The 15,691-nt window shown below is 40.5% G+C and overlaps 1 protein-coding gene across 6 annotated transcripts in view; it reads right to left on the bottom strand.

Annotated features, from left to right (window-relative positions):
- The window catches only part of Mgam (maltase-glucoamylase), a 125,163-nt gene that overhangs the window by 76,440 nt on the left and 33,032 nt on the right, over positions 1 to 15,691 (bottom strand). For all 6 annotated transcript variants that reach the window (XR_003836916.1, XM_029478336.1, XM_029478335.1 and 3 more), the window contains 11 exons: positions 14,432 to 14,586; positions 13,189 to 13,273; positions 12,413 to 12,469; positions 11,791 to 11,915; positions 8,939 to 9,027; positions 7,124 to 7,173; positions 6,553 to 6,720; positions 3,920 to 4,072; positions 3,409 to 3,609; positions 1,252 to 1,406; positions 56 to 224 (listed from right to left, as the gene is read on the bottom strand). Coding sequence is in view for 5 of the 6 variants with exons in the window: in XM_029478336.1 (XP_029334196.1) it covers positions 56 to 224; positions 1,252 to 1,406; positions 3,409 to 3,609; positions 3,920 to 4,072; positions 6,553 to 6,720; positions 7,124 to 7,173; positions 8,939 to 9,027; positions 11,791 to 11,915; positions 12,413 to 12,469; positions 13,189 to 13,273; positions 14,432 to 14,586 (1,407 nt within the window). In the remaining variant the exon portion in view is untranslated. The remainder of the gene's footprint in view (positions 1 to 55; positions 225 to 1,251; positions 1,407 to 3,408; positions 3,610 to 3,919; positions 4,073 to 6,552; positions 6,721 to 7,123; positions 7,174 to 8,938; positions 9,028 to 11,790; positions 11,916 to 12,412; positions 12,470 to 13,188; positions 13,274 to 14,431; positions 14,587 to 15,691) is intronic.

Below are 15,691 nucleotides of genomic sequence, written 5' to 3'. Positions count from 1 at the left end.
GAGGAGGAGGAGGAGGAGGAGGAGGGAGAGAAAACAGACCACACTCTGCCCTTACCCCCGGGGGCTCATCCCTGGAAAACATGCCCCATGTGTTCCAGTTCATGTCTATCTTGAAGGTTATGTGCTCTGTTTCCCCAAAGCCATAGATGTATGTGGAGGGCAGGCGGGTGGAGATGCGGATGAACATGTCGTTGAAGGTGAAGCCGAGGAGCTGAGAGTCCCAGCTGCAAAAGGGAAAGGAACATTTGCAAAAAAAAAAAAAAAAATCAGCTTCCTAGTGGTTTCCAGACACCACCTTTGTAAGGACCACGGAGCCTTATATTTTCACCCATCAGAGGAAAATATAGTCTCTACCCAACAAAATATGCAGGAGACACAATCATCCCTGAGTCACCGTTAATTGTTCTCATACACTGTATCCTTACTTCCCTTTACTGTTATGCACAGTAGGAAGTAAAATCACTTTATCACACTCCCACTCCATACTCCCCATGCCACTCCATACACTTGACCAGTGATGGTCCACTTTCTACCTCTTTCCAGGCTTCGAATGTGAGCACCTGACACAACCTCACACTCTTGCTTTCCTGCCTGCTTACTGCTCATGAGAACCTCCGGTGGAGACTCGGAGGCTGATCCTGTTCTAAAGCCTATCTTGTATCCAGACTCTGTCTCTCATCCTTGTCCTCTTAGTTATCTCAATGAAATCCCTCAGTTGAAATTGATAATTATTCTCCAGCTTGTGGCTTATATAGTGAATACACACTTACTTGGAACTACCTTAGTAATTGCCCTTGGAGTATTAAAGATTCCCTCTATACAGAACACATTTCCTCAGATGTGGAGGTTAGAATGAGATATACTCCATAATTCCATGTATTTGAATACTTGGTCCCCAGTGGGGCACTCTTTTCCTCTTTGCAGTTCAAGATGTGAACTCTCAACTTTTCTACTGACATGTCTACCACATCACCATCATAGAATCATAGATTCTGACATTCAGAAGCCATTAACTCAAAGTCTTTTGCAAATTCTCTTGGCTATTTTTGTTTGGTTGGTTTTTGTTTTGTTCTGGTTGGGTTTGGTTTTGGTTTGTTTTGGTTTGTTTTTTATCAAAGCTACAGAAAGTAACTGATATATCATAGATCTCAACATAGGCAGTATGATGTTGGAGCCAGGGTGTCTTATAATGGAACTGGTGGGGAATATTTAGAACAGCAGTATCACAGACTCAGACCAGGAGTCACTTACATTACAGTGCCTGTAGTCTTCCGGCGAATTTGAATCCCAAATGGATTCTCCTTGATGAGTACATCATACAGACGGCCTTCAGGGGTGCTCAATGGAGCACTGGGGATGTTCAGAGGGACTGGGACTTCATACCGACTGTGGTTGGGATCATAGATCTAGGCCAGAAGAAATCATTTTATGTAAATACAAATGTGTCCCATTACATGTTATTGTACCATATAATTCAAAATGACATGTGAAGGTTTTGGATTCCTACCTCACAAAATTTTAGAGGAACGAAACACCAGATATCCTAAGTACACTTAATAGACCACTGTACAACATATAAATCTGTCAAAGCATGACATTAATAGTGTAAATATTCACAGTTATCTGTCATTTTAAAACAACACTTTGAATAACTCAGCATACTCTTAGCATATTTGACAAAGACTGGATGTTGTAAATTTGTCTTCTCCAACTTTACAGTCCAGGACTTAATCAACCTACCAGAAAACAATGTCCAATGAAATAGCTTAATCTGGGTTTCGGTCTCATTATTATGGGCTCTAGAACATTTGTTCATTCATTTCAACATTGTGGTTAGCATCAAAACTTCATTCTGAAATTGGTGTGGGATTTACAAACATGATATAGTTTTATATATAAATGTAGGGGATCTGAAAGTATGGAATTAAAAAACCTATTTTGATTTCAAAAATTCCTGCTGAAAATGAAATATAAGCTAAGTAATTAAGGACCCACGTTCTACTGTTGGTTCAATAATAAATCGTGGAGATAGGAACTAAATTGGCCGAAGTTACTATCATGAAACACTACGAATCATGGAAAATAATACAGAAGAACTAGGCACAGTTGAAGGATGTGAGCTAATATAAATTCTGAAAAAAATGGGGGGGGGGGTTCTGATTACAAAGAAGAAAATTATTTTGGGCATTAAGGTGGTTTCATAGAAGAAATACAGGATAAATCATAAAAGCTTTGTCACAGTAAACCAAGCACAAAAAATGAGAGCAAAAAGTTCTGGTAAGGCACACGCCTTTAATCCCAGCACTTGGGAGGCAGAGGCAGATGGATTTCTGAGTTCGAGGCCAGCCTGGTCTACAGAGTGAGTTCCAGGACAGCCAGGGCTACACAGAGAAAGCCTATCTCAAAAAAAACAAAAAACAAAAAAACAAAAAAACAAAAAAGCAAGCAAACAAACAAACAAACAAATAAACCAAAAGCAAAGACTCAGAGTGTTAACATGGTCTCAGAAAGATGTAAGCATGGTAGAGACCATGACTGTCTAGCTAAATGGTGAGTGGGGAGGAGTTGAGGCTGCACACCCACTGAACTTCACTGATGAGACCACACACATACAACAAATCACAGTAGAAGACACAGAGCTCAAGTCCAGATGGAGCTCAGATTCTGAGGACTCTCTGCCTTGATCACTGACTTAGACTCTCTCAGCAGCATTTGACAGCTCACTATCTAGCAGCCTGTGTGGGATTCCAATACCACCATGATTGAAGACAAATCCCTGTCTAGGAGCAGCTCACAATTTAATAAGAAGACAAACAACAGAGTAGCTAGTCAATCCCTACTCCCTTGGTTTAATTAAACTGTGAAAGGAAAAACAATCACTTTCATGAGTATTACAAAGATGTCTCCAACTATTTTTATTCAAAATCATACTTCTCCTGTTATATTTTCAATCATTAATCTGATTTTCACATTTCAGTTAAAATCACTACCTTACATAGATACACATGCAACTTAGCAACATGGTAGTGGTTTCGTGGGCTTCTCCCTCTTCGAGTCCATAGGAATGAGCAAGATGATCTCAAAGTTTCAAACACACCTACTGTTCCCCCATTTCCCTTCTTATTCCAGAACAAACTCAGCCATAACTCTCCTATCTTCCTACTAGACTCATGTGATTCCTCTCCACGTGTTCTCTCACAACAATTTTCCTTAGGCACAGTTATTTTCTCAATTTGAAATTAGGATAGATCTCTCTATAGCATTGGACATCTAATTGATCTCATAATTTGAATGATGTGCTAAAGTATTTTGCTATGAAAATGACATGTTTTTGTCAGAATTTTGTAACACAAAGTAGCAAAGAATATTTGAACAGGAGAGGCCCTGTCCACACCTGATAGTACATACCTTAAACTGCAGCATTTCATTCTTGTGGTAGGTCACTTTCAGTTTCAGTTTATTCACAGGTGTAGAGGGGAAGGCATTGCTATAAGTAGAAGCCTTCAAGGAGATGTCAGCTGTGGCCCCATGTGAGTCATACTGAACATTGCTGACTGAGTACAGCTCATGAGCAAAGTAGCAAGGAGGGACCCCAATAGTGTTGGATTTCTGGAAAGAAAGTCAGCATCCTATATCAGCAGGGATATGGAGTTATCAAACAGAGCTAGAAGAGACAAATTATCTGCAGAGAAAGCCATAAATATATTCATTCGTGTCTATAACATTTACATAAGCATGAATTTAAATTTCCTGGTCTCAAAACAACATGATAAATACATCCCACTCCTCGACTGAAATAATATTTATGTGGAGCCTTTCTGTGGATGTAAATAAGCCCATGGGTACAGGGCTGTGATAAGACCTTGTAGACTGTATTTCAAGGGTTTTCAGTTTACATGAACATCTTCGGCACGGTTACCTCCCAGATGCAGCCACGGGCAGTGCAGTTTGCCTCAGAAGCACCATGCTCATCTGGATAGCAATCTATCCTTTCCTCCTCCCTTGTGAAGAAGTCCCACTCAACCGTGTATGCTTCTCCCAGCCTGAGATGGATATTTGTGATGGTGGCAACCTGCAAGAATGGAAATTCATCCTCAGTACAAAAGCTTTACAAGACCTGAATCTTTTTATGGAAATTAAGTATAAATGTTATTCTTACTATATCCTTATGCCCTGATTTTAATATTTTAAACAACATACTACAGCATATGAGGACACAAGTGTATATGTGCTTAGGGTATAGTCAGTGACAAAGGAAAATACAACTCTTCTATGGAAACCTTCTATATTGTAGAGAGAAAGACCAAGGAAAACCTCTTATGATCAAACTTTTGTCCAGTCCTTCCAGGGACCACTTGACTACCATTTATTTTGTCAGAAATATTTTTCCTCCTCTTTCTAAGTTAAGCCATTATTTCTTGTTCATCACCTCCCCATATCATGTCCCTCTGTGGTGTGGAGTGCCTAGATTACAGGGCACATATGTAATGTTGCTTGAGCTGTAGTTCCAGTGTTCTCTGGAATCTTACACAAATCACCTTAATTTTTTGATCTCAGATATACCAATTAAGTGTAAGATTGGGTAATGAGAAATATCATATATAAACTTTCATTTCCAACCTCCTAAGCCTAGTATGGAGTTACAGACTGATAATTTAAGACTTCTGAGCCTTTTGATGTTGTTCTAATAACTCATCTTGGACACCATTTCCAAGACAAACATTCTCTGGGAAAAAAAGGTCCTTTCTGGAATACATTTCTAGCTATCTTCTTTATATAAAATGTACTTTTCTCTGTATTTTTGTTTTAAATAAGAGATTCTTTGAAGTAGTGATGGAAAACTTAATGACTGTAGCATAAGCCTAGCCAGAAAAGTAAGTTTGAGTTCATTTGCTGGGGCCAGGGTTTCGTTTTTGATAGAAGGGCCTTATCCTTTAACTTTATCTCTGTGTTTGTTTGTTTGTTTGTTTGTTTGTTTGTTTGTTTGTTTGTTTTGGTGGTTATTTTTTCCATTTTTCTTTTCCCTAGAATAGGGCATTGTGACTGGATCCATTCAGTCTATTCCAATTCAGAGAGAAAACAGACCTTACTCATCACAAAGTTCAAGTACGGAATCACTGACACCAAATTTTCAACTTTGAAAATTTAATTACAAAAAAACTTAAAACTTTTCTGCTTCAGACTTCTTGTACACCAACTTCATAAATTCAATATTTTTTATGTATATGGGTGATGTGCCTGCATTATGTTTGTGCAGTGACCACAGGATGCAGCATTGGTCCTGTGGAACTGGAATTACAGATTTTTGGGAGATGACATTTGGGTGATAAGAATCAAACCAGAACCTCAGAGAGAGCAGCCAGTGCTCTTAACTGCTGAGCTATCTCTCCATATCCATAAAACTATATCTTTCAAGGTGGTGTTCCATCCATGTCTTCTCCAGAAAGCTGGCTTCAACTACTTTACTAAGCTTTGGACATCAATTAAGACCAAAGCAGATATTTTATTAATATTGGTTTAGACATCTTCTTAATACTTTCACAAAGTTTCATTTATGTTAATTGTATTTCTGACCATCCTGATTCAGACAATAAACATTTCCTTTGATGATATGTTAAATATCTTATTTTCTGTCATAAACAAATCATGTATTCACATATGTATCTTTCAGCTGTCTTACACTTTGCCACAGACTGAAACAGCCACATAATCCTTTATATGTAACTTAGTAAAATATATATATCCCCTTTATGTATTGTCATAATAAAATGTCAAGTGTGATCAATATGCCATTTAATAAATGTCTCAGTTGACAGGTTAACTCAAACTTAAAAGATCCTCAATCAGTATTGATTCAGCACTCTGGTTCTGTGAGGAACCTCAGGAGAAGCCATCAGAATTGACTCAGGAAAGGTTCCTCACAGGACTGAGGAAGTAAAGGAATGGAAGACAAGTCATACAGAAACAGTGGACCCCATTACATCTGGAGAACACCACTATGTAATCACCGTCTATGTTAGTTAGCACCATCAATTCTTTTTCCACAAAATATTTCTTGGAAATGCATATGATAGGGAACATGTGATGTCTTAATAAAGCATATGAAAAGGAAAGAAACATTAAAAATTAAATAAATAAAAGCCCTGTAAACTTTTATTTATAGGATCTCTCTCTCTCTCTCTCTCTCTCTCTCTCTCTCTCTCTCTNCTCTCTCTCTCTCTCTCTCTCTCTCTCTCTCTCTCTCTCTCTCTCTCTCTCTCTCTCTTTCCCTTCACCTTAGAGCACAAGCCATCAACTTTCAGAGTCTCTTCGTTGGATCGTGTCCCCACATCCAGTTAGGAAAAAAAAATGAGTGAGAAGAATAAGGATGGGAAAACCTGGAGCCACGTTGGCTTCAACATCTCTGTTTTTAACCTTCCTTCTCCAATACTCTAACCTCCTCACCAGGCCCCAGAGGTGCTCTGGTTCTTCAGCAGCCCATGTGACCTTAGCAAGAAGTATCATGGCCCCATGGAGGTTTGTGGAAAGCCTCCTCACAAAAGCAATTCGTACCTTCAGGTTTGGATTGTAAGTGACTTGAGGAGACATTTGAAGGAGATTCCCATTCTGTTTCACTCTAACATTGCGGAATTCCTGTGTTCCAAAGATTTTAATTTCCTGGAATTCTAGGTTATTGGGATCCTTGTAGTTTGGACTTGAAATTGTCACATCCAAATGGTTCTGAAACATAGCATGCATAGTTATGAACAAATTATGAACACATAGATTCCCTAGGCCTCTATCCTTGACCACACCCTCAAGCTGATCTTAAGAACTCTCAATTTCCCTGCTGTTGCATGTTGGTGGGGATGCAAACTTATCTTCATAAGCTAACAGAGATAGTGGGGAGCAGGGGGGGACTCTCGGACCGTTTAGAGAACTGTCCCTTGCAATAGTAGCTGATTTGCTTCCTTATTACTATTGCCTCTTATTGATTACAAAGCTGATATAATTGTTATGAATTAAGTCATAAATAGCAATTATTTACCCGTGGTAATACTGATAATTAAATTATAAATTCAGAACATATATAGTCATTTTCAGGCAAATCCCACAAAATATTCACAAAAAATATGCTACTCACTTGAGTGACAGAAAATTCACTGAAAAGGTAAATGTTTTGGGCCACAGTGTCTGAAAGAAGAGAGAGATGTCAGACTATCCTGGTGTCCACAGAAGGCAAGTTTCACTTTCTCCCTAAAACTATTTCCTCATGGGAGCTATCCTACAAGCTTTTGCCTGTACATGGCCTATGTTCTTCTAGCTGGGCTACTTGTCTGGCCTCAGTGGCAGAGGATGAGCCTATCCCTGCGAAGGTTTGAAGTGCCAGGGTGGGGAGAGAGCCAGGAGCCCCACCCACTCGGATGAGAGTCAGAGATGGGGGAAGTATTGTGGGGGATTACTGGGAGGGGGCAGTGAGTGGAACATAAAGTAAATAGGTTAAAAAAATAAATAATAGTCAATTAAAAAGTAAAACTGATTCCTTGTTCCTTCCCTGGCTGTCAAGCACTTCAACCTGTCTGCAGATCACACTTCTTTCTTCTTCATCCACCAGACACTTTAGCTATGTCTGGATCTTTGCTAGATGATGCCACAGTGACTATGTGGGGGACAAAGTATCTGGGACTTCTTGTAGTAGTTATATTTTCAACATGTGAAGAAGTGTCTATGCTATGCTCCATAATGGCTACGTACATCTATTTTATGATTTGTGGCATTTGTTCATGTCATATTTAAAATCACAACACTATGCCCAAAATTAGAAAAGTGTTCTCCTATATTTCCTCCTAAGAGTTTCCTGTTAAGTCCATTGACCATTTTTTCACAATACCTAAACTGGTAAAACAACAAACATATGTATCAGAAGAAAAGTGAATGAATAATCACAGTGCACATACACAATGGAATAGTCTTTTATAGTAAAGCCCTGAACTTTGAGAACAAAAGTGAATCTGGATCGTAGTATACTAGATGTAAGTAAGTGAGACAATAAAGAGCAGCAATGGCCTCAGTTTTTAAAAGAGCTAAATAATTGAACTGATATAGAGGACTGAAAAGTACTTTTTTCAGGTGCAGGTCAAAGGATAAATTTGGAAAAGCTGTTCAAAGACTATGAACCATAACAAGAACAATTTTTGGAAAGCCAGTATTTCCATTAGTGGTAATGGCATCAGTGGACATGATGGTAACCAGTGCACGATGCCTATATGTGCAGAGTCTGTGCTGCTGTGTGTTGTCTTTTCTTTAATACTATAACTGAGAAAAGATCCTTTGCTGTGCTCCCAAGGCAATGATCTTATTGGACTCTTTCCCCAGTGAGTGTCATGAGAATTGCTAGTGCATTAGAGACAAAGAAGAAAGAGAAGGGCAAGGGAGATGGAGAGGGAGAGGGAGGGGGAGGGGGAGGGGAGAAGGAGGGAGAGGGGAGGGAAGGGAGAAGGGGAGAAAGAACATGTTACTGATAAGAGTTCATTATCAGAAATGTGTGTGCTGTGCTTGCTGCCTCCCCAACATGGCTGTGCATTTCATATCATCAACAGTTCCCAACTGCACCCCTGCAAGGACTTGGGGGGAAGAAATTTACAGTGAAGGTGAATTACCAGAGCAGTCATGTAAATCTGTTTTGTAAAAATGAAGTGAGAGATTGTTAATCATTACTGACAAGGAGAGAATTCAGAAAGGGAGACACAGAGACAAAGCCAGAGAGATGTTCTCTCTCTATCTGTGGTTCATCCATCACGGCCTCTGATCAGTACAACCAGAAGCAAATGTTTTCTCTGGGCTGCTGCTGCTGCTAGGATGCCTGGTGAGATTTCATCCACAGCTGGATGACCAGCAGGAGTAAAGGGACAGAGTCTGGTGCAGGTCTGCAATGGCCACACCCTCTCAAGGCACTCACCCTTCGACTCCCCATCATCCCAGAACAGCTCTCCTCTTGCTTCTTTGTTCTCGTCCAGGGCGACAATAAGACCAAGAGGATTCTTCCGGCTATTGGGGAACAGATTCACAGAAGACACAAATCCTTAGAGTTCAAAGGATTGTGACAGACATTTGCACCATGTTTCAACTGGTAAAAGTTACTGCTAGCAGCCGGTGCTGTTTTCCTTCCAATACAAAGACAAGATTGGCAGGTGCTTCTCTCTCTAGTGCTAATAGTTCACGTGGGATGGAAGCACCCTAAAGCACAGCCATAAATACATATGAAGGAGGCAGGAATATGAAGCCAGAATAAATAGGTACAATAAAAAAAATTCTGGCTGAAAATATCATTTAGAAGACAGATTATCAGAAGAAGAAGAAATCCTCAGGAGCGCTATTGTTGGGCATTTGGAGTTCATGATCAAGGAGAAGTGTTGGTTGCTATGAAGAAAACACACTTTTCCATCATGAGACAGTTTTTCTGATAAAGCAAATTTATACAATAGGATCATCCAGAGAACAGCCACTTTCCTTATTTGATTACTTGCTATTTTGTCTTGTGAGACAAACAGAGATCACCAGAAGTTTGGAAGTGATAGCACGCACTCTGCTAGAGAGCTGGAAATAACGCCTGGCTCTAGCCTTTGAGAAAGCAGTTGGAAGTGGGGAGAGGATGCAGCTCAGTGGAAAATGCATTTTTCAAATATGTGTAGCCTTTTGCTAAGCATCATGGGTGAGAAGCCAAAATGCATCAAAACGGATGACTGCTGGGGACTAGCGTAGCATGCTCTGCCAGGGCTGGCTTGTGTGCTGAAAGGACTCCAGGAAAACTGCTGCCCAAGGCAATATTGCTTCTAAACACTCTACCCTTGTAGTCGAGATCTCAAGCCAGGTCCATGGGTTTGTTTGGATTTTTTTGGTTTTTTGTTTTGTTTTGTTTTGTTTTGGATTTTTGGGTTTTTTTTTTTTTTTTGAAATCCAGTAGCAAGATGCAAAACAGCCTAGTATTGAACAATCAGAGAAAAAGAAAACAGAAATCTTTGTATTTATTTTCGCAAAAAGCCAATCATTTGAAGTTTTAGGATAATAAATGTAGGTCAATGGGAAACACTGATTTCCAGAATTCTAAGAATTGAAGCTTATTGAAATCAAATGAGCTGCACATGTACATATGAGTCAGGGGCCTCGTTCCAGCCAGTGTATGTTCTTTGGTTGGTTACTCAGACTGTAAGAGGACCCAAGAGTCCAAGTTAGTTGACTCTGATGGTCTTCCTGTGAAGCTCCTATCCACTCCAAGGCCCTCAATCCTTCTCCTAACTCTTCCCTAAGAGTCTTCAAGCTCTGTCCAGTGTTAGGCTGTGGGTCTCTGCATCTGTTTTAGTCTGCTGCTAGGTGGAGCCTCTCAGAGGACAGTTATGCTAGGTTCCTATCTGGAAGCATAACAGCAGATCATTAATCTTGTCAGGGATTGGTGCTTGCCCATGGGATGGGTCTCAAGTTGGGCAGGCTATTGGTTGGCCATTCCCTCAGTCTCTGCTCCATCTTTGTCCCTGCATTTCTTGTAGCAGATGAGCAGCCAGTCTTCATGTGGGTCCCCCAACAACAGGGATTGTCCCTAAAGCTGTTGCCTATCTGTGGAATCTCTTCCCCAAACTGGGCTGCCTTGCCTGGCCTCAGTGGGAGAAGATGAGCCTAGCAGAGACTTGATGTGCCAGGGTGGGAGGATACCTAGGGGACCACCCTCTCAGAGGAGAAGGGGAGGAGGCATGAGAGAAGAATTCTGTGACAGGGAGACTAAGAAGGAAAGCAGATCAAGATTTTAAATGAGTAAATAAATAAATAAGTAAATAAAAAATAAATCAAATAAGAGAATAGTTTCAGAGCCACATGACAGAAACATGCAGCTCTTCAGTGGAATGCAGATGGAGTCCACAACTGAAGTCAATGATGAGTAGAGATCTGTGACATTGGTAAGTGGATATATTATTATTATATAATTTTAAATTTATTAAATTTTAAATATATTTTGATCATATTCTTTCCCTCCCCTATGTCTTTCCAGATTTTTCCCCCAACACTGACCCAACTTCAAGTTCTTTCTCAAAAAACAAGCAAAAACCCAATACAAAAAAGCAAAAGCAAAAAAGTAAATAAATAAAACAAAATAAAACCACACCCCAAAAGAGAAAAATAAATAACACACTGTAAAAGCATATACAAAAATGCACAAAAAAACAAACAAAAACCCCAAATAACAACAACAAACAAAACCTGGAGTCTATCATATGTCAGTCAGCTACTCCTGAAAATGAAGCCTGTTCTGGAGTGGTTGATAAAACTGATTTTCCTTCTCCCAGCAAGTATAAGTGACACTCCAGCTGTTAACCTTACACTTTCATTTGTCACAGGAAGGAAAGAGTTTGGTGGAAGGAATGGAAAGGAAGGTGAAGATTTTAAAAAGATGGACAGTGGATCCAAATCTAGACATGGGAATTCATGGGCCAAGAGCAGACATGTGGGTGAAGGCAGGTAGGTGATCATCTAACCAGGTTTGCCCAGAATGTAGTCTTCCAAAGAAATGAAATGTTCAGTGCCAATGCTGAACGTGCCTTTGGAAACCTAGCGGACTGAGCATTCTAACTGCCAGTGTGTTCTGACACATACAGAAGGGTTGGGGGAGGGGTGAGGTCATAGGCTTCTGGGAAAAGGTCACATGAAATCCAGAGACAAATTCCACTCCAGTACCCATCAACCCCACAGTCTAGAGCACACTGTCCCAGAAATGTTGTCCTTTGTCAGCCCTGTGCCCACTTCAAGAGTCCCATACTGTACCTGGCTTCTGTGGTTGTGGCAGGCTGTTGTGTGGGGAAGATGTAGCCCCCTCGAAGGTGAAGTCCAATCTTGTCTCCAGGAAGTTGCATCTCAATGCTTTGCTTTCTCCACCCCAGTTGCTCTCCCTGAGGCAGGCAGATAAACCAAACACATTGGCTTCATAGTATGTGGACTCCCTCATGCTGAGCTCCCTACAGTGCTACCTTCTTCTACTTAGCAGGATTTACCAGAATTACTCTCTATGCAGACAATTAAACAAAGGAAGGCTAAAATGTAGGTCAGCTCAGGGTTTGTAAAATATTTTTGCAGTTGCAGAGCCTGTTTGATGTATGTTAAGAGAACTGATACTTCTGAGCTAATCACCTGATTTTGGGCCAAGCTCAAATCATCCATGAGGCCCTCTAATGCTTGCTCATGAGACATGCTTTGAGTCCTTATATTCTTGTTGAATGAAGTGTTAAAGCAACAGATGTTCTGTTCCAAAGCTATGCTGTGAACTTATAGAAAGCACTGCAAAAGTACTCCTCTGTGCATGAATGATGGGTCCCTAGCTCTAGAGAGTCACTCTCTCTATGCAGATGCAGCCGCTGCCTTGAGTTTAAGAACAGTTCCAGCTACTTACGGTTTCATAGTCGTACCAGGTGGCATTAGGCACATATGCTTTCACTTTCTCTGCACCCTAAAATTAAATTTCAAAAAATTATCCTCACAACTTAGCCTCTGATGACATAAGGATATCTTAGTATAGGGCAGGGACTTCCCAGCCATATTTGGAAACATATAGCCTCTCCCCGCCCCGTTGCTAAACTATGCCATTTTTTCTAGTATAGATAAGAAAAACTATAACATGGTGATCTGGATCAGGGGGGCCACAAATGGGCTGGATTGTAATTAGAAACAACAAAAATGAAGACGAAATGGACTGGGGGGTCAATTCCAGCTTTCTGTGAATTGTCTCATTTAATCCTCTCTCTGCTTCATAGGCTAGATGTAGTTATAATTCCTCCTTTTGAAGTTAAGAAGCCTGCATTTCCACCTAGCTGGCAAAGATCATCTACTCTGAAAAGTGTCTTCTGAGTAAGTGCTGGCCTCTGCTTCATCATGGCTTCTCATCTCAGAGCCATAATAGTTACTTGTAATGACCTTATGAGCCACAAGCTCATTCCCAAATCAAAGTCACTTTGCACTGATTGAGAACTTACTTAGAAAAAGAAGAATCCTCCAAGGAAGAAAATGCTTATCATATATGCTACCACAAGATGCTCCTGGATATTCTTCTCCATTGACCCAACCACAGATATCAGCAGTGAGTTTGTAATAGAGGGGAGAGGAGATTTGGGGAGCAATGAGCAGGAACAGAGGCAGAGGATGCCTGCCTGCCTCCAATACGACACTTGCCTGATCCAGAACAGGAGTGATGAGGAGACCTGGTCCCCAAAGAAATTGCCGGTCTATGCCCCAAGTATTGTCATCGTCATAGAACCTAGATATCAAAGAGATGAGACACAGAGAGGCAACTCAGTGCTCCTGAAGTCTCTAACCAAAGCAAATAGGCTACCTGAAAAACACCCACAATCCTCACTGTCTGATACCCACTCTGCTCCACCTCCCTCCACCCCAGGAAGATCTCTGGCGCTGCCCATATACCTCCCTGCTCTTCCCCTGGGTGACACAGAAGTTCCTATTCCAGTGTCTATCCTAGGCAGATCCCAGGCTTCACTATGTTTGGTGTATCTCCCATTGAAATCTAAGTAAGATAACCTACAAATTTTATGACCAGCTTATTGTCCAAAAAGATCTGTGGCTGGAGCTAGCAGCTCAGTGCCAGCATTCCCAGATATGTGGATGTCAGAATGATCACAGCTTCAAGTCCTGCCTGAGCTCCAGAGAAAGATATAGGTCCACCTAAGAGATTTAACAGATCCTGTCTCAAAACTAAAAGTGTTAAAAAGGATTGACATATAGCTCAGTGACAGAGTACTTGCAGACTATGTGCAAGGCTCAAAGCTCAATTCTTGCTCTTATCCCCTCCCACAAGCACAGCAAAAGTAAAGAACTGCATCAGATTAAAAAAAACAGAATATACAAAATTTTCAATTTTAAAATATACTTTTAAAAAAGGGATTCCAGGAAGTGAAAATTTTACCCCAGAAGTGAACATGAGTATGTGTTCATGTCTAAGGTTCTCTACAACACATTAATGAGTTAGCAGTATTTTGAAAAGGAAAGGTTCCCAAGAGACTGAGTTAAATCAGAGATTCCAACTGGCTAGCTAATAAGAATAATGGAATTCTCAGGATCAATTCTGAGATATTTACTTACAAAGTACAGTCTTATTCCTAGAGACTCAACAGAATCCTAGCATCATAGCACATATACATAGTACAGAGCCTCATTTTAAGATCTTTCAAGTTAAACTAAAAATAGTTGGAAGAGGTAGGTAAGTGGTAGATTTTTTTGCCCAGTATATGCAAAGCCTTGGAACTGATCTACAGTATATACATACACACACACACACACACACACACACACACACACACACTCCTAAATACCTTGCTTGGGTGATTTTATATTTTACTCTGATATTCTGACACAGTCAACAACCCCCAGTTTGCATTAACAGAATATTAGGAGAACTTACTCATGCAGAAGAGGCCTAGCTACAGTGTCTCCCCGGCTATGTGCTCTGTAGAAAAGAGTGTAGAGGTAAGGCAGCAAAGTGTAGCGGATGTTAAGGTAGTGCCTAGACGAATTCAACAGCATGGAGTTATTTCCAAAAGAGGCAGGATCCTGGTCCTAAAAGAAAAGAAGAGTTTGCAGTTGTGGGTTGACAATGGGAAAGCTGTGCACACCAAGAATGATTGCAGAGACTGTGCAGCATGAGCCAGCATTTTATGCTGCACAACCTGGGGCCACAGTTTCCCTTTGTTTCTGTGTGACACAGCTGGAGGACTGAACCATGACACCAAATAAGCTGCCATCGCCACTTAGAACTCACCCTATCTCGCTCACACGTTAGAACTGCCCAGTTAAGAGGCATTATTAACTAATTCAGCCTTAGTTAAATAATTTTGAAAATGTTTCTCCATGTTCATTACAAAAATGAGCAATGTAAGAAGATTGCATAGAGGTTTTTTAAACTCTTTTTTTTTTTTTTTAATTCAGATGTACCAGAAGAGGGCATCAGATCTTATTACAGGTGTTTGTGAGCCACCATGTGGTTGCTGGGGTTTGAACTCAGGACCTTCGGAAGAGCAGTCAGTGCTCTTACCCTCAGAGCCATCTCTCCAGTCCCTTTTTTCCCCCAGTCCCGTTTTTTTTAAACTCTTAAAGTCTCATCATTTCCGGTTCTTATTTTTAGCTTTCTGAGATTTCCATTTTTGTTTTAGTGATATGATAGCCCCTATCAGCTTCCTAGCACCTAACTAACCTTCTATTCCATGACACTTCCCTCCAGCAGCCTTGTAAAGGGCAAGTTTTGTGCCAATTGCTGACTCAGCAGCTAATTATTTTAATTATTTATTAAATATTAAATACTAATTACTTATGTAATTAAGTTATTCTCCACAGCAAGGTATTTATTTGTATTTCTCATTTATGAATTTTTCAAACAAGTGTGCTAGGTAGCACAGGCTAGTCTTGAACTGCTGATCCTCCTGCCACTACCTCCCTGATAGCTAGGATTACAGATCTGTGTCACTGCATCCAGGCTCAATTGTGAACTCTTAATCCTTTGCTTAAGAATTGACTGATTTTGTTTGTTTGTGTTGGTTTGGTTTCTGGTTTTTCAAGACATAGTTTCTCCATGTAGCCCTGGCTGTCGAAAAATTCTCGTTGTAGTGCAGACTGGCCTCGAATCTGGAAATCCATCTGCCTCTGCCTCTGCCTCTGCCTCTGCCTC

This window comes from Mus caroli, chromosome 6 (genome assembly GCF_900094665.2).
Source record: "Mus caroli chromosome 6, CAROLI_EIJ_v1.1, whole genome shotgun sequence".
Taxonomy (NCBI): domain Eukaryota; kingdom Metazoa; phylum Chordata; class Mammalia; order Rodentia; family Muridae; genus Mus; species Mus caroli.
The sequence above is the reverse complement of the archived record's forward strand: the minus strand, read 5'-3'. Positions and strand labels throughout refer to the sequence as shown.